Raw genomic sequence first — 18,669 nt, 5'->3', positions numbered from 1 at the left:
TAAGTTTGGAAGCAAGACCCAAGGGCTTTCACTACTTTTGTTCAGTATGGTACAGAACTCCTAGCCCCATCTCAACACCCCATTTCTCCCTCCCCAGTTCACTGCTCTCACCATAGCTTCTCAAGTAATGTGGCTACATATAGCAAGATACTATATTTTACCGTTCTGTTTTCTGGAGCAAACTATTGTCTGTACAAAAGCTATATAAGTAAAGAAGAAGCATTTAAAATCAGTACCTAAACTTTGTCATAGGAAACCAGATAGAAAAAGAAACTCTTAAGAAGGAAAACATTAATAAAGACCAGAAATAGTGAAATAAAAAATCAAGACAAAATTAAGAAAATTGAAAGTTGGTTCTTATATTAAGTACTCTCTCACTCTCAAACTCTCAATTGAAACTGTTATTTTATTCCTTTACTGTTGAATAGGGTGCTTTTAGCAAGCATTGGGTCAACATGTGGAATAGAATGTGGCTCTACTCTTACGCTTGACTTTGTACCTCAAATATTTGATGAACTAAATAATGCATACATAATTTTATAAATCAGAATGTCCTGTATTGATACACTTTAATATTTCATCTTTTTGGGGACGTTTAACTGTGAAATGTGGTAACATAATTTTAGAACCTTACCGAAATATAATAGTTGCACAGAAGTACAATTTTGAATCATTTTATTATTTGAGAAAAAGTTACAGCGCATATTAGAAATGTCAAATGTAGTCTAATGGTAAAAATTTGAAAATAGTGCTAAAGTGAACTGTGATTGTGAATGGAGGTACATATGTACATAAATTGATAGATTTAGAGATACAGAGATTATATAAATGGATATATATAGTTTTCATATCTGTATATATAGATAATTTACTGGTTTTTTTTTGTTTTCAATAGATAGTTAACTGTGTTTTAAGGCATTGATGTGATATTATCCTGTAACAAAACAACTTTAGTGACTGACTGATAGAAAATTTGTGTATGAGTTAAATAATGACTTACTTTGTATATATTCAGAAACTTGAATTATACTGATGCAGTATTTCTTTGGGGCTGTGATGGGGCTTTTTTAAAAAGGATATCCAAGAAGCAAACTTCAAGACATCAAGTAGCCGACTCCTTGCAGCTGTTATGTCAGCTTTGTGCCACACTTCTGTTAAACTGACTTCTATTTTCCCTATTGCTTATGATGGAGAAGTACTACTAAGATCAATTGTTAAGCAAGTTAGCACAGAAAATGACTCAACGCTGGTTCATCGATTTCCCTTGTTGGTCACACACATGGAAAAACTCAGCCAGGTAGGTCTTTTCTGAAATCTCCTTTACAGTGAAGCAGTTATACTGTAAAGGGAGATATTTTTTATCTTAGTGCTTTTTTTTCTATATTGGTAAATAATTATCTGTTTCAGAAGAAGGGGTGATTATTTTTTAATTATCTTATTTTCCAATAAGATGGGGATCCTTTTTTCCATTTAAAATCCAAGTTAGTTAATATTTAACTTTTGTGTTTTGTTTTTTGCTGTATTGAGGACTGAACCTATGCCCCTATGTATGGTAGGCAAGATTTGTGTATTTTCTTTTTGCTGTATCTATTGAAATTAAGCAGCAGATACCACAAGCACTGTTTTGTATTTTAATATTTAAAATTTTGAAGATAGAAGGATAAAGAAATAGAAAACTTTAAAACATCTATGCGTAAAATTTTAGTATGTTAAAATAAGCACTATAAAACAGTAGGCCGAGGAAACCTTGCTTAATGTCTACTTCTACTTTATTAAAAAAGCATTATAGAAAAATAAAGATACACATGAAACCATGTATATTTACTGCCACTTGAGAATGAATCTATAAAAGTGAAAAAGTGAAGTAAAAGTTATCCTAATTACTATGCAGTAACAGTTTTCTGTTGACTGAAGTAACTGAAAATTGTGAAAAAATTTCAGTAACATTAGGGCTAACAAGGATAATAGAATGATAGTAAGATTGAAGTATCAATCTGTTTCTAGAAAATTAGAAAAAATCAATTTTTCTCTCAAATTCCTGTACTATGAGACTGTGAAGAAACAGCAGCTTATTCATGTCATTATATTAGTCATCCTTTTCTTTCAATTTAACAAGTATTTATTGTATGCCAACTAATTATGTAAATTTTAATTAAGTGGCAGTTGAGAAAGGATTGAAAACGTAGTCTTTGAATTAGGGGTCTAATTCCAGATTTATTTTAGAAAGTGCATTATTATTTTGTTATGCATTATGAGCATTTTCACAAGAAACTAAGAGAATATGTGGAAGACTAAAGCTACATATATATTTAATAGAAGGAAAATTGAGCACTTTAGACCCTTAGATGTTTGTCATAGAGTAAAATAACTGAATTAGGTATAGTTTGATAGAATATGGTTCACCCATTACAAAAAAGTATTTTAATATCAAATGTTTTAAAATTCTTAAAACACAATTGAAAATCAAAGAGCATGTTTGTATGTAATGATTCCTATATAAAATATGCATGCAAAAGGCTCTTTATTTATTTTATTTTTTTTGGTACCAGGCATCAAACTTACAACCTCATGCTTGCCAGGCATGCGCTTATGTCACTGAGCTAAATCCCAGGCCCTCTTTAGTAAGAGTACTGAAAGATAGAAATAACTTATGGGTACTAGAGTTCTGAGTAATCAGAAATTTTCTTTTGGAATTTCCTTTAGTTTGGTACTTTTTAAAGATATATAGTAAATGCTTTTTAATTTATAGAACTAATTTGTAATGATTATTAATAGCAATTATATACTTGAGTCTGTGTTAGTCTATGAAGATATGTGTGATTAATATATTTTCCCACCATCTTTTTAATGGACATTATGGTATTCTACCTTTTCAGTATACATAATTAATCAATCATGTGTATACACCTAGTATTTTAGTATTGTAAATGGTTTGAAAATACCACTGCTTTAACTTTCATTCATATTTATGATTCTTTTCCCAGTATCAATCTTTAGGTATAGAAACGTACTAAGTCAAAAGTAGGGTAAAGGCTCATGATAAATTGCCAGACCTTTTAAAAAGCTAGTATTAGCTTTCCTTTGTAGCAATTAATAAATAAGAATACTTTTTCCTTAAATTTTAGTGACCAATAAGTAATATTCATTCAGTCATTTATTTTTGGTGTTTTAATAAATCAAATTGATAAACTATTATACTATACTATCTGGGAAGCTTCTTGTATTACTCCTGGCAAGTACTAATTAGAAACTAAGTAAACATAAATGAATATACTCTAAATGCACCCCATGAAACTCTCAAAAGATTTTTAATTATGGAGTGCAATTAAGGATTGAGTTTTATGAAAAGCTGACTTTCTGAAATGTTCCAGAAAATAAAGTTTCTGGAGCATGAGAAAATATAAGATATAAATGAAGTAGAGTTTTAACAAAATCAAGAATTGATCATTTTAAATCTAGAGAACCTCATTTGATTAAAAATTAATCAAAGTGTTATAGTGATCTTAATCAAACAATTAATAGAAATAAATATGAACATTCTCCTAAGTGGTTGTTTTGTCTCAGTATAAGGTTGCACAATAGAAGAGAAGTTAGGAGTGACTCGTAGTAATGTTTATAGTGAGTTTGACTAAAAAATTACATAATTTCCAAAAGGATTGAAAGTGCATTATTTATTTGTTTGATTTGTTTTGAGAAGAGAGTGGTTTAACTTTCAAGGCCCTCTACCTTGAGATTTTATCATTTTATGAACTTTTTCATGTGCTTTACAAAGCAACAAGGAATATAAGTAGTGCGGAAGAACTTACTAGTTCAGATCACATGATGATGGTGTTAAAAGTTAAATCAGAGCAATTTATTTACCTGATTTCAAAGCTGAAAACTTTGGGGGACCATGAAAAAAACAGAATTAACTCCAAATTGATTCCATAGTGGAACTGAAAAGTTTATTGGTTAGTATGGCTCCTCATGATACTCTCTGTCTGTAGTGGGATAAAAGATAAAGAAAATAATAAAAATAATTTTCATACTGGATATCAGCTAAATTAATAATTCTTTCCATTTGTAGAAAATATTTTTTTTTGAGTCTTTAAAGGCATTCTGATTTTTTAGTCATTTTTTTCATTGGCAAAGGCTAAAATGTTATTTCCCTTTGGAAATTTAATATAGTAGCAATTATAAAACAGCTTAGGATTTCATGAGTATACAAAAGGATTTTCTTAGTTGATTTACACAGACTATGTGGAGTAGCTTTGCCTCTGCATATTCTGAAAATAATTATCTGACATTGACATCTTGTCTACAGAAAGACTTTTAAATGGGAAGAATGGTTTTCCGTCATACAGGATTGTGATTAAGAAGTTAAATAGTATACGAGAGTGACTCAAAGCTGATAAAAACACAACCACTGTCTAAATGTGTGCTACCTTTATGATACAAAAACAATTCAAAAAACAAACTCCCAAATGAAAAGAGGATATAGTAGCTCCCCATGTAACTGGATAGGTGTGTAGAAATAGGCCTTAATTCAGGTTTGGACTTAAGAGAGTCATGTTAAAAAAAAGACAAAGTTTTGCTGCTGCATAATCATGGAAAGGAAAGGAAAACAACACATTGCCATGTTCTCTTCCTGTGGACAGAGTGAAGAGAATATCTCAGGAATGACTAGCTTCCGTGAAGTGCTGGAGAAAATGCTGGTTATTGTTGTGCTACCAGTCAGGAACAGCCTAAGAAGAGAAAATGAACTCTTCTCTTCCCACTTGGTCTCTAACACCTGTGGACTGCTGGCAAGTATTGTCAGTGAATTAACTGCATCAGCCCTGGGATCTGAGGTAACAAGCCATATCTTGATGTTGGATAATGAATTCTTATTTAAAATTGGCACACATTTTCTTTTTTACTTGTTTTTTGACATTATGGAAATTAATTTCAAAATAGGTCAGCAATACGGCTGCATTTTTTTTTTCTTTAAAACAGCCCTTCATATTCAACTTTATTTTTTACCTTTCCTTACATCTTTTGGTTGCTTTTATCTGCTTCTTTACCCTTTTCAGTGTACCCAGAATATCCAGTAATATAAAATGTCTGTTTTCCGGTTAGACTTAAATTTTCATTGGTGCCATGGTATACATCCACTTCTGTTCCCCAGTCAAATTGAAAATAGTTTCATTTATGAATGATGAATAATGTTCTGAAATCTGGCTCTTAATAGTGAATATATGATGTCAAAAATGCAAGAACATTCAGACTCTTGCTCTGCTTCCTAAATTGATCCAAGATAAATATACATGGAAAGTAGGAATAATTTTTGTCTCATGTCATGGCTTTTAAAATGATAGTAAAATATTTATGATATAAAATATATCCTTCTATTCATTTTATGTGCTCAGTTCAATAAGTATACCTTAATCAGCTACTCACAAAATTTTAAAAGTGTCAAAGATTAAGAAAATCACTTAGCAACATTTTAAAATGCACTTTGTAAAGCAACATTATTATTCTCTAGTTCACTGCCTTATTTCAATAACTTACATGAATGTTTTAACTAAATTTGCTTTCTATTTTTCCCAAAAGGTAGACTATAGATTGGTTTCACATTTTAAGGCTGGGTGTGGTGGCAGAAGCCTGTAATCCCAGCACTCAGGAGGCTGAGGCAGGAGAATCATTGCAAGTTCGAGACTAGCCTGGACTACAAAGTGAGTTCAAGGCCAATTCGGACTGCATAGTGAGTCCCTGTCTCAAGCAAAACAAAACAAAAACAACAACAAAAATGCATCTTATTGTGAAATATATCATCCAAATGACTATTTAAAATACAGTATGTGATTCAATCGTCCCAGCTCTCAGATTTCTTGCCAAGAGACTTTTTCTGTTTTACTTTCTCATTACTCATTTTTGTCTTATTTTTGCTTACATATTGATAGTAGAATCTATTTAACCTGTCAATGTATACTGATTCCTTACTCAAAAAGACGGTTTAGTTTTCAGAATTTCTGAATGATTACATGGATGTAAACAAATTTTACTGTCTTCCTTTGGAAAGTTCTTATCTAGCTTTGACCTAAGAGGCCACTGAAGCCTCTGTCAAGTAATGCTTAATTATTTTTTACTATTCATTCAGCCTATAATATGCATCTCTTTTATAGTAGCCATAGAGGATGCAAGAACCTGAAATGCTTAAGTCCCTGTCCAATATTACTAATAAATTAAATCCCATGGATTTGCCTTTTTAACGAAAACAAGTGCTACAAATTGCAGGATGTCAAATTAACACTCTTAAGAGTTCCCAAAGTTCATAACTTAGATTTCCACATTTCTTTATGTTAGTAAAGTATGCAAATCATGTATTTATAGTGTTTCCTCTCAAATCTCCCAAATTTCTATGGCTAGCTTAGATTAGAAATAGTTTCTAAAGTAAAAAGAGCTCATTTTATCTCAAAGTAAGTTCTCTGACCCTCTTTAATAGAAGTCTGTAATTAGATTGTTCATTCGTTTACATTTATATGTCTGTATACTGATTGCTAAGTTATATACATTAGTGATATTCAAAGTTAGACAAGCCATTTTCTTCAAACTTGGAAACTCATCAGGAGGATCCAGTTGTAAATGAAAAATTTGAATTCACCTATCCCTTGGATACCTATCTTTAGTATTCCTAGAGCTCTGTGTAGTATACTTTGAGAACTGCTAGTCTATAAAATGTTGATTAAATTTTTGTTAACTTTGGAAATTAATAGTTATGACTGTGGTACAGATTTGTAGTCTAACATCCTAAATTAAGAAATGTAAAGCTAACATCCAGTCAAGTAAGATGAATTTGTAGCTTTAGAATGAGAAAATTTTATTTTGGTTTAATCTGTTAGTGCCAATAGGAAGATTTAAACTGCTTATTAAATGTAAATTATTTTATTTTATAAGACCTCTTAGAAACTTTGTTTAGTTTTGTTACAGGTATATTACTACACAGCACTTGGCACAAATCACTGATGTAATTGCTTGTATTGTTTACAGGTTGATGGACTTAATTCTCTCCAATCTGTAAAAGCTAGTGCTAACAGATTTACAAAGACAAGTCAAGGAAGAAGCTGGAACACTGGAAATGGGTCCCCTGATGCAATCTGTTTTTCAGTAGACAAACCTGGAATAGTTGTGGTTGGTTTCTCTGTCTATGGAGGAGGTGGGATTCATGAATATGAATTAGAGGTATTGGTTGATGATGTAAGTGTCTCTTCTGTAAGTTTCATCTTGTTATGTGGGCTGTATATTAGGACAGTGACATTGTCAATGTATAATGGGTTCAGATATAATGCTTGAGCATGTTGATCACTTCTATGTGGACAATCTTAAAATGAAAAAAGTGATTTTACCTGAGTGTTTGTGTTGTCTTGGATCACTTCTGCCTATTTTTCGCACTTTCAGAGAGTGAAAGATTTTAAGTGGAATTGATGACTAAAAAATACACAGCTAAGCCTCTAATTGCAGTTTTTGAGTGACTTTTTATAATTATTTTTCAAGAAACAAGACAGTATGCAAATGAGTACTATTTCTTTCTTCAGTAAACAATCTTGTCATGTTCTTGAGCAATCTTAGTAAAGATAGATAGCATTTGATTGATTTAGCTGTATTTTGTAGTCTCTAAATTATTCAAAATGCCTGAATTTTCAATTATTAATATAGAAAGTGTGTAAAACATTTTCTAATAAATAACAATCTATCACTTAATTCTATACAACCAGTTTGAGTTCCCTACTTCATTAAGCTCTATCTCTATAAGCACTATTCTTCTGAAGAAGGAATAGTTTAAGGCAACAAATGAGAATGGTTTATTTATATTGTATAAGCAGCTTAAAAACAGCAACTGTAAATTGAAATTGTATATAATAAAATTATGAGTCTCATGAGTTTTATTTTATTATTATCTTCATTAGAGTGAGCATGTTGGAGATTCAACTCATTCCCACAGATGGACATCTCTAGAATTGGTCAAAGGAACTTATACAACAGATGATTCACCCAGTGATATAGCTGAAATCAGACTTGACAAAGTTGTTCCTTTAAAGGTAATTTCTACCATGTCTTTGTTGTAAACAGAAAATAACATGTTAAAAATACTGAAAATTATTCTATGAAGTTTCATTGTTAGATGCAATTTTTTCCTAATCATCTTGTATGTGGTGCTTCAATCGTATACTGTATTGTTTTTATTTTTGATTATATCTTTTATACTCAAATATAGTAGCCAAAATTGTTAGATTTTTAGAGTTTTCCACATCTTAGTTTTAAGACATTGGCAAATCATCATTTTATCACTTAGAAATTGATTTGTAGATTGAGAGGAGTAGTATCTACATTGTAATGTTACGGAGATTAGATTAGATTAAATAATGAAAGTAAAGCAGGCTTCTGTTTCTTGTATAGTATGGAAACTGAGTATGTATTAATCCCCATCCTCTTATGCCAAAACTCCTTTTTAAAAAGTCATTTTAGCAATTAATATATAAAGGTTACTTACTTTATATAATTTGATTTTCTAAAAGTATTTGACAAAAAAGAGAAATTTTAAATTATCATTAAAGTAACGTTAAGTATATCTGAATTCATCTGAAATAAATTTCATTATAGATCAGAATTTTGAATGAAGTAAGCTCATGAGAGTCTTCATCAAAAAGTTGAGATACTGAAAAACTGAAAAGCCTTTATTATGAAGTTTATCTCATGGGTCATAAAATATGAATATGTAACTTACATTTAAAATATACAGTGCATTATGTCCCAGAAAATTATTTTCTTATGAATATTTTCTTCATATCTGTCTGCCTTGTCTGTCTTTATTTCTGAATGATTATCTCCCAAAATAAAGATACAGTGAATTCAGCCTTCATGGTGGCGCACACCTTAATCTCTACACTCAGAAAGGTAGAAGCAAGAGTATCTCAAGTTTAAGCCCAGCTCAGGCAATTTATTGACTTAATGAGATCCTATCTCAAAAAAGGCTGAGGGAGGTTTTGGCGGAGATGTAGCTCCATGCAGAAGCTCTGAACTGAGTCTAATACCCCCAAAAACAGATTATTAGACTTAACATTATTTTTTTCAATTAAAAATTATTTCCTGATTTAAACTCATGAAGAAAAAGTGCTCTAAGAATCTTTGATAATGGGTAGCAGCTTATCAGTGTGATTAGAGCAGGAACTAGTAACACTACTAATATATCCTAGTACTGTTATTTACCAGCTGTGTGACTTTTGGACAAGATGTTTAACTTCTGCACCTGAAATTGCTCAATTGTAAAGTAGTGTATCTAATAAAGAAATTTTGATTTATTTGAATCATGAAATATTTAGGTTAGTTTCTTTTATGTAAAAGGTATTCAGTAAGAGTTAGCTACTCATCATATTTGAGTCATTAAAAACTCAGTAAAATGCAGTAATATAAATCTATAAACATGTTTACTGCTAGAGTTGTTTTGTATATCCTGTGTACATTATGAATAAATATAAATATTTTATGTACTTGTCATGAAGGAAAATGTTAAATACGCTGTGCGCTTGAGGAACTACGGAAGTCGCACAGCCAATGGAGATGGAGGAATGACTACAGTTCAGTGCCCTGATGGTGTGACCTTCACATTCAGCACATGTAGCCTGAGTAGTAATGGTACAAACCAAACCAGAGGACAGATTCCACAGATACTTTACTATCGGTAGGTGCATTTATAGATCCAAAGGAAATACTCTAGTTTAACATACCATTTACTACCAAGAAAAAATATGGTATCTGAATACTTGTAATTAAATTATATAGTGTATCTCCTAGCACGTACTTGTGCTAATTCATAAAGAAGTCTCATTTTAAGACACAAATTCAGTGTTTACTATTAAGATGAGTGCATCAAAAATTTGTTAATGAAATTTTGTGGATTGGTTGTATGTGCTGTATGCTGTCACTTTACAATTTCTTGTCTATATTTCAAATTTATGTATAATTATTCATTTCCTTTTTGTAAGTGTTTAATATCAGTGATCAAATTTACTCAACCCAGTTGGTGTATTGTCTTGGTCCTATAATCCAGTCTACAGAATATTTCAGTGTTTGTGAATCTTTTATCTACTGGTGCTATCCTTGGGGCCCTGGAATATACATAATGGTGTTTTTCTCATAATATTTTAACAAAAGCTGTTTTGGTTGCAAACAGTGAAAAATAAAAGAATGATAACCTTTTCATTAAAAAAATTTTTAAATGCAAATTTTTCACTAAGTCTGAATTTTTCTTTTAGTAACTTAGCTGGATTCTTTTATAAGCACAAGAAATAATACATTCTTCTTCTGAATCGTAGATTAAAAGCTAGAACATGCACAAAAGAGGGGTTTAATATCAGAAAAACTAGAAAGCCATTAATGATGTCTGCTATCTTTTAGGCATTTTTGTATTTACCACCAAGTTTTGTTAAAAACTTAAAAAGATTTAATTCTTTTAACTTTAAACACCGTTTTACTCTGATGGATCCCAAGTCTATATTTCTTTCTAGCCTTCTTGTCTTCTGAGTTCTAGAGTGACTGTCCAGGTTCCTCTTTGACATTTTCATTTGCATGATACCAGTAGAGATGATGCTGTTTAATGCATACTGAGCACTTAAGCTGTGTGCCCTACTGTTCTCTAGCATTTATCCATTTTGTGTGTGCAGTCATGAGGTAGGCCCTTTTCTTACCCTGTTGTAAAAACGAACATGGGCTGAATCTTAGCTGAATCACACTTGTATACAGGTGTGGTACAGGGATTTGTAGGCAAGAAATGATATTCTAGGAGACACACTCTTAAACCACCTCATACATCCTCTTTAAGAATTCTCTGTGTAGTGGACTGATAGACATCTTAGGATTGGTTCATCCATAGTAATCCTCTCCTATCTACTGTTACACCCAAACACCTTGTCATTCTTGATGTCTCATTGCTGAGATAAAATTCTAGACACTCAAGGTTTATAGAAGTTTCAGTTTATAGTTGGCTGGCTGTAAGGCAGGGAGCCATGGCAGAAGGGCAAACTTTCATGGCTGAAGATACTGAAAACAACAAGAGAGGAAAGGAAAGGAAGCTCCTTTTTGTCCCTTAAATTGTGTGCAGGTCACCTCCCCTAGGGCAAGTATCACTCACTTGTCATCCAAGTATTGAACCATGAATGTCAGCTGCCTCAGAAAAGTCCACCCCCGCTGATTGCATGAGGCTTTGGGAGGACATCCAGATATAAGCCCTACCGTTTCCTTCACATCTTGTTTATCAACAAATCCTGGTAGATAAACTTTTAAAATGTCATTAACTTGACTCTTACTACCCAAAGTCAGCAGCCATCCTATTCTCCATCTGTAAAATTATAAACTGTATGTAAGTCTCCCATTTTTTTCTGTTGCACTCCTACAGTCACCCAGTGAAGCAGGCATACCATGCTTTGCCCTTGTTCAAAGTCCAGTCCAGTAAGCTCTATTCCCATCACATTGTGAAATGTGAAATTGTTACTGTTATCTACCGATATCACGTGACGTTGCTCCTGTGTCCTTTTCTACCCAAATACCTTTCACTTTTTTTTCATTCCAGAAATTTTGTCTTCATTCTCTTCTTTTGGACTCTCAACACTTTGTTCCCTTTGTTGTAATACTTTTCTGCAAAAACTGCATGACTTTTTAAGTTTTTGTTTATCTTTGTTCAAAGTCCTTATTCTTCTGGAAATCATGATGTTATTTATTAACTGGTTTAACTTTTTTACTGTAAATTAAATGACAAGCTCTGATCTGTACATTATTTCTAAAATTAGGTCATGTTTTACTTAATATAAATACTTTCCTGTTTACTCGATGTTACAGGAGTGAATTTGATGGAGATTTGCAATCTCAGCTTCTGAGTAAAGCAAATGAAGAGGACAAAAACTGTAGCAGAGCTCTCTCTGTGGTAAGCACTGTTGTTCGAGCTGCCAAGGACCTCTTGCACAGAGCTCTTGCTGTGGATGGTAAGACTTTCCTTTTTCTTTCCTGATAGTTGTAGTTTAGATTCTAAATTACTTAAATTATCCACTGTTATTCAAGAGTCATCTTGTGGATGCATCTACATTAACCCATTTATTCTAAAGATTGAAATTTCTTGAATGTTCATGTGAAATTTACATTTGAAGAAAACACATTACATTTTGTTCTATTTTTGTGAGAGTTCCAAAAAGGAATCACTAGGTATTGAAGGGTTAATTTTCAACCAGGTGTGCTCTCCATACTCTAATGCAGATTTCTGTAGATTGTTCAAAAACAGAGGAGCTGGAGATATAGTTTAGTGATAATCACTTGCCTAGAATGCTCATGGCACCAGATTTAAATCCCTAGCATAGGCATAGAATGGTGGTGATGGTAGTAAGGGTAACAGAAACAATTATCTGAAATTCTTCTTTTCTTAATTCAATAACAGAAGAAAATCTGTCTTGATTAAACTGAGTGTTTGCTTTATTTTGTTTTTAGTAATCAAAAAACTCCCCCCCCCTTTCTTTTCTGTTTTTGGCAACGTGTCACCATTTGCCCAGTAACTGGGAAACTACCCATCTTCTCAGATTCAGTTGTCTCTCTCCAGTTTGTATTCTCTTCATTCTGTTTTATCACTGCCCATTGCAGGCTGCCACAGTAAAAACACATGTCCTTTTTCTTTTTCATGATGGATAATATTGTAATAATCTCACTGCCACCTTACCCTTATTTCCCATCCAGTTGTCTAATCTTCTGTCACTCGGGCAGCAGTTATCAGAAGAACAGCAGTCATTGTTATTTCCAGTCCCTTACTGTTATTACAAGTTACAACATTTGTTCCTAAGCCTGGCTATACATCAGAGTCACCTGAGAAACTTGCTGAAAATAAAGAGTATTTGGACCATCCCCAGGGATTTAGGGTGGGCTAAGAAGCTTTTTAAAATAAATACGCAGCCTATTCTGATGTAGCAACAGACTGGAAATCATTATTTCAGAGAAAAATTGGCCTATAATATAAATGTTCTTAGAATCCAGAATCAGCTTATCTTTCTACCACCATATTCATAGGTAAAGATTAAAATGTCCATCAGCAAAGTACTTTCCTTGGAAAAGTAGCATAACTTAATAATAAGAAACACTTCGGAGTGCTTTATATGTGCAGGTATTATTGTACGCATTTTACGTACATTGATTCACTTAATCTTTATAACATCCAGTGAAATGTATTGCTGTTGTCTTATTTTTCAGGTTAAGTAATTTTCTTTGTGTCACTTATATAGCCATGTAGTTTAAAATCATGGCTGTTTCTCTAGGTTCTAGTTGTGGCTCTGTCATTTTACAGGTATCTAAAAGGAACACACATTAAATACTTAAATACCATGTGCATTGGTGCATTCTAAATAGTGGGAATGATACACTTACCTTATTTTGAGGATTAATTGAAATGACATACACAAGTAAAGCCCTTTGAATAGCACAGGTTATCCAAGTTTTTGTTGACAACAACAGAATATATATTAGGATAACATGTATACAGTACAGTGAAACTACCTTCTAACTATAGTTTTAATGTCTTTTTTAGCTGATGACATTCCAGAACTGCTTAGCTCGTCCAGTCTATTTTCCATGCTGCTTCCCCTTATTATAGCCTACATAGGACCAGTAGCTGCTGCTATTCCTAAGGTATATGATTTAATTCTATAACTTTGAATCTTTTAAATGATATATCATTTTTAGATTTTGTCTCTTTTAAAAACACACCAGTCCTAGAGGCACCTAAAGATGTTAAGCAGAGATAGATGTGTTAATGATAAAAGTTAATTAAATCTCATCATTCATGGTATTGTCCATTGGATTACTGGGTTTAGATATTGGCTTTACATTTGAAAAATTGGGGAAAAGGAATTACGTTTTTTTCTTTTTCATTTTCTTTTTTGTCTTTTTCGTTTTTATCGGTATCAGCGATCGAACTCATGACTGCCTGCTTGCAAGGCAGGCGCTTATGCCGCTGAGCTAAATCCCAGCCCCAAAGAATTATGTTTTAGAAATGTAATTATTAAGGGACATTTACTTAGCTGAATTTTTTCAGGGGGATTTATAAAGTTGATGCCAAATTCTCACTATCTTTACTGATAGCAATGGAAAACAACAGGAGTGTTTTATAGTAGTGATCTTTTTAAAACATGGAAGAAGTCATAGACTGTTGGTTTTTTGGTATAAGTAAATATTGAGTAAAAACTAATTCACTGTAGATTGCAAAAAAGAAGTATTTAAAAATGTAGACAAGTTTATTTTAATGTAGAATCCTAAATTTTTTTGTCTATAAAAAACAACTTAATTACTAAAATGTCTATATAGAGCATTGTTACTAATAAGGGGATAGCCAGCAATTATAGTAACTCATAACTTCAAAACATTTCACATCTATAATCATTTTTTTCAATCTACTAGGTGGCTGTGGAAGTATTTGGCCTTGTTCAACAGTTGCTTCCTTCAGTTGCTATTTTGAATCAGAAGTATGCACCCCCTGCATTCAATCCCAACCAGTCAACAGATAGCACCACAGGAAACCAGCCTGAACAAGGTCTCTCAGCTTGCACAACATCTAATCACTATGCCGTTATAGAGAGTGAGCACCCCTATAAGCCTGCCTGTGTGATGCACTATAAGGTAGGTACTGATTCCTAGTCAGACTTGAAATTTTAAACTTGATTTGATGTTCTATAATGGTATTTTAAGAATGCTTTGTCCGTGTCCAGTAACTTGTAAAACTAGTTAATCAGTATAGAAAATATGTAGCTACATAAATGACTTTTAAGATAGGATTTTTGCCTTAAAGAGTACAAAGCTTTACTCCTAAAATTCATTTGGAACCATAAGAAACGTAGAATAGCAAAAGCAATTCTGGCAACAAAGGCAAGTCAGGGGGCATCATAATCCCAGACCTGAAATTATACTACAAAACTACCATGATAAAAATCGGCATGGTACTGGCAAAAAAAAAAAAAAAAGAAAGAAACAAAAAAACAAAAAACAGGCCTGAGGATCGATGGAAAAGAATAGAAAATGTAGACAAAGCCCCAAACACACTCAGCCACCTTATCTTTGACATAGGAGCCAAATATGTTTACTGGAAAAAAACAGTCTCTTTAATAAATGATGCTGGAAAAGCTGGCTTTCCACATGCCAAAGACTAAAACTAGACATGTTTGTCACCATGCATTAACAAAGTTAAAATGGGTCAGATATAAATATTAAAATAGAGACACTAAATTAACTGGAAGAGAAAATAAATTGTGAAAATACAGGTTTAGGCAGAGACTTCATGAACAAAACCCAGCCAACCAGGGAAATATTACAAAGAATCAACAGATGGGATCTCATCTTATTAAAAAGCTTTTGTCCAGCAAAAGAAATCACCTATAGAATGAAAAGACAGCACACAGACCGGAAAAAAAATTATAAACAGTTGTCCTTCAGACTTGAATCTAGAACATAAAAAGAACTGAAAAAAATGAGAACCCCCAAGTTAAAACCCAGTTCAAAAATGGGCGTGTGGCATGAGTACACACTTCTCAAATGAATGAATTCAAATGACAAATAAATACATGAAAAAATCTTTAACATTATTGATCATTCAAGAGATGCAAATTAAAACAACATGGAGATTCCATCTCATCCTAGAAAGAATGACTGTCATCAAGAAATTAACCAATAACAAATGCTAGCAGGGTTGTGGAGAGAAAGGAACGCTTCTCCACTGTTGGTGGTATACAGAGTAGTACAACCATCATGGAAATCAGTGTGGAGATTCCTCTGAAAATTGGGATTAGAGGTCCCAATTGACTCAGCTATTCCCTTCTGGGTGTCTTCCCAGAAGAATTAAAAACATACCATAGCAGTATATACACCCACATTTAATAGTAGTGCAATTTGTAATAGCTAAATCTTGGAAACAGCCCAAAATATCCATCAGCTGAGATTAGATAAAAAAGATGTGGTGTTTTTAAATAATGGAGTAGTATTCAGCCATAAAAAGGATAAACTGGAGACTTTTATAGGTAAAAGTATGCAACTTGAAACTATATTCATAAGTGGAATAAATCAGACCCACATATATAAACAACACTAGTATGAGACAATAGAAACCTTAGAAATAAATAAGAGCCCAGATGTATAGTAGATACTGTGAACTGGGAAGAAACTGTTCAGAAGAAAAAATAAACTATATTGGGGAAAAGGAAGAAAGGGAAAAAGACAAAAATATATTTATTCACAAGATAGGTACAGTAGGTACACAGCTATTTTCTCTTAGTTCACTGAAAAGAAAGGTTTGTGCCAATATTTTTTGGACAATACATCTTGCGTATATCTTGTACTCTGAATAACTACTACAAAGATAACAATTTATTAATTATTGTAACTCTTAGTAATCTGTTTTGAAGCTTTCCTTATGTTTTTTCTCTTTAAAATAAAGTTTTTAGTTTCATGCAAGTTGTCCTCAAATCTTCTTAAAATTGGTACAGTATATAATGCTAAACTTCTATAACATAAAGCATGGAAGTTTAGCATTATATTGTATACTATTTCAAAGAACATTAAATAAGCTACAATATAAGCCTTACAATTTGTAAGTCATATTTTTAACTGTTGTTATTTGTACCATAGCCTAAGCTGTTCATAAAAATTAACTTATTCTATGTAGGATTTAAAGTAATGCTTAACTAAAAGGTATCTATAAAAACATTTGCAAGCAATGTTGTTATTATAAAATATTCACTAATTATTTCTTAATTTATCCTATAAATCAGTGAATCATCTCTTCATCAATGGAATTATAAGCAAATATTTTTGGGTACTTGTAAAATTTTAATTTTTTGTAAAAAATATAAAAGTATAAAAGTATAGAGTTCTCCATATATTCATCTCAGGTTAAATAGTCTTCAAGTCTTATATATTTATTTCCCCTTTATTCCCTACCCCCTCTCATTATTTTAAAGCACATTTATATTTTCATATATTTGTCTATAATTTGACACTTAAAAATGAACATGTTATCATACTAAAGAATGAATAATTCCTGAATATCAAGTACCAAGATTTTACCTGTTTGTTTGAATTCCAATGCAGATAAGATGGATATCATGGATATATCTCATTGGTCTCTTTTAATTTTAAAACTTTTTAAATCTATAGATTCCCTCTCCATCTGTGTATATTTTTGTTTCTTTGAGTTTTTGTTGAAGAAATTGGCCCATACGTATTTGTTAGGTGAAAGTCTTTTCAGATTACCTGCTGAATCCTTTAGACACTTGCTTTCTTACTCTCTGGACTGCTAAAATGTTCCTGCCTTCCTTAGATTCTGAAGCCACTTATTTTTTTCAAAAGACAATGGTATCTTTTATATACAAACACATAAACATATTGATACACACATGTATTATTTTCATACATTTGTATGAAATTTCCTACATGATTAATATGTGTGTATGTGTATTTACATACTTACATATGAGTACATGTAGTTTTTTAAGATAAAATACCTTATGCATTTTTACTAATGACATTAATTCAAAATAAGGACCAAAGGGATACATGTAATCTTCTTTCTAATGCATCTCAAATCTCTGTTCTTAATAGTAATAGAAATATCAAAATTTGAAAATTACTTTTATTCATTTGTTTTGCATGTGTACATAGCTTTAGGTGGGTAGATGGGTTTTGTCATCTGAATATATCCAAACTAAGATATATGGCCAAATTGCTGTATTTTAAAGTTAAGTATAATGTCCGTTTCACTGTGTTCCCCCTTTTCCTAGTGTGCATAACATTTTGTTTTAATTTTATACTTTAACCTTCTATTTCATTTAATAAACATACGGATGCATACATACAGAAGTGCACATATGTAGGGTATGCATTATATTCATATCTTTTTGCCTGTTGTCAAGGTGACATTCCCAGAATGTGTTAGATGGATGACAATCGAATTTGACCCTCAATGTAGTACTGCACAGTCAGAAGATGTCCTCCGTTTGTTGATTCCTGTTAGAACTGTTCAGATATCAGGATATGGACCAAAATTAACATCTGTTCATGAAAACCTTAATTCATGGATAGAATTAAAGAAATTCTCAGGACCTGCTGGGTGGCCTACTATGGTCTTAGTGTTGCCAGGTAAGTGTTTTTTGTTTTATAGTGAAAAATACCTATATTTTGTGAGTGAAAAATACAGGTATTTTGTTTATAACAATAAGGTATAAATAAGCATTTATAAATGTATAAATAAACATTTATAAATATAAGTAAACATAACATGTTTATTTAGTTTTCAGAGGAAATTATTAAAGACTTGGTATATATCTGGATTGGACTTTAGGAATAACTAAGGTGCCCTGAGCAAGGGGCATAGCATGATACAAGTTTCGACAAGAGTATTGTAAAAAAAGCAGAGTAGCAATATTGGGGCGTCTCTGTGTAGTTGGGACCAACATACAGATAAACCAGATTAGATCTTGTATTTCCCCAGTGAGTACTAAATTTTCAGAACTTAATGAAGAATTCCATTTCTTCCTTTGAAGAGAATTTGTAGACACTTTCTGATTTATGTTAAAATTATTTCAGTTGGTTTGAGGGCTTATATGTAAAAGAGCATGCATAGAAGAATACTTGTTATCA

At 32.1% G+C, this 18,669-nt stretch overlaps 1 protein-coding gene across 15 annotated transcripts in view; it reads left to right on the top strand.

The window, feature by feature from the left end:
* Mycbp2 (MYC binding protein 2) overlaps nt 1–18,669 on the top strand; it is a 262,562-nt gene that overhangs the window by 131,597 nt on the left and 112,296 nt on the right. For all 15 annotated transcript variants that reach the window (XM_063246885.1, XM_063246888.1, XM_063246889.1 and 12 more), the window contains 9 exons: nt 1,076–1,297; nt 4,638–4,829; nt 7,009–7,215; nt 7,926–8,057; nt 9,519–9,697; nt 11,851–11,993; nt 13,574–13,674; nt 14,443–14,661; nt 17,943–18,168. In XM_063246885.1, the coding sequence (XP_063102955.1) occupies nt 1,076–1,297; nt 4,638–4,829; nt 7,009–7,215; nt 7,926–8,057; nt 9,519–9,697; nt 11,851–11,993; nt 13,574–13,674; nt 14,443–14,661; nt 17,943–18,168 (1,621 nt within the window). The remainder of the gene's footprint in view (nt 1–1,075; nt 1,298–4,637; nt 4,830–7,008; nt 7,216–7,925; nt 8,058–9,518; nt 9,698–11,850; nt 11,994–13,573; nt 13,675–14,442; nt 14,662–17,942; nt 18,169–18,669) is intronic.

This window comes from Cavia porcellus, unplaced genomic scaffold, assembly GCF_034190915.1.
Source record: "Cavia porcellus strain 051 isolate PalLab524CR breed Dunkin Hartley unplaced genomic scaffold, mCavPor4.1 scaffold_4, whole genome shotgun sequence".
Classification (NCBI taxonomy): Eukaryota; Metazoa; Chordata; class Mammalia; order Rodentia; family Caviidae; genus Cavia; species Cavia porcellus.
Note: the sequence above shows the minus strand (reverse complement) of the source record. Positions and strands in the feature narration are given on the sequence as shown.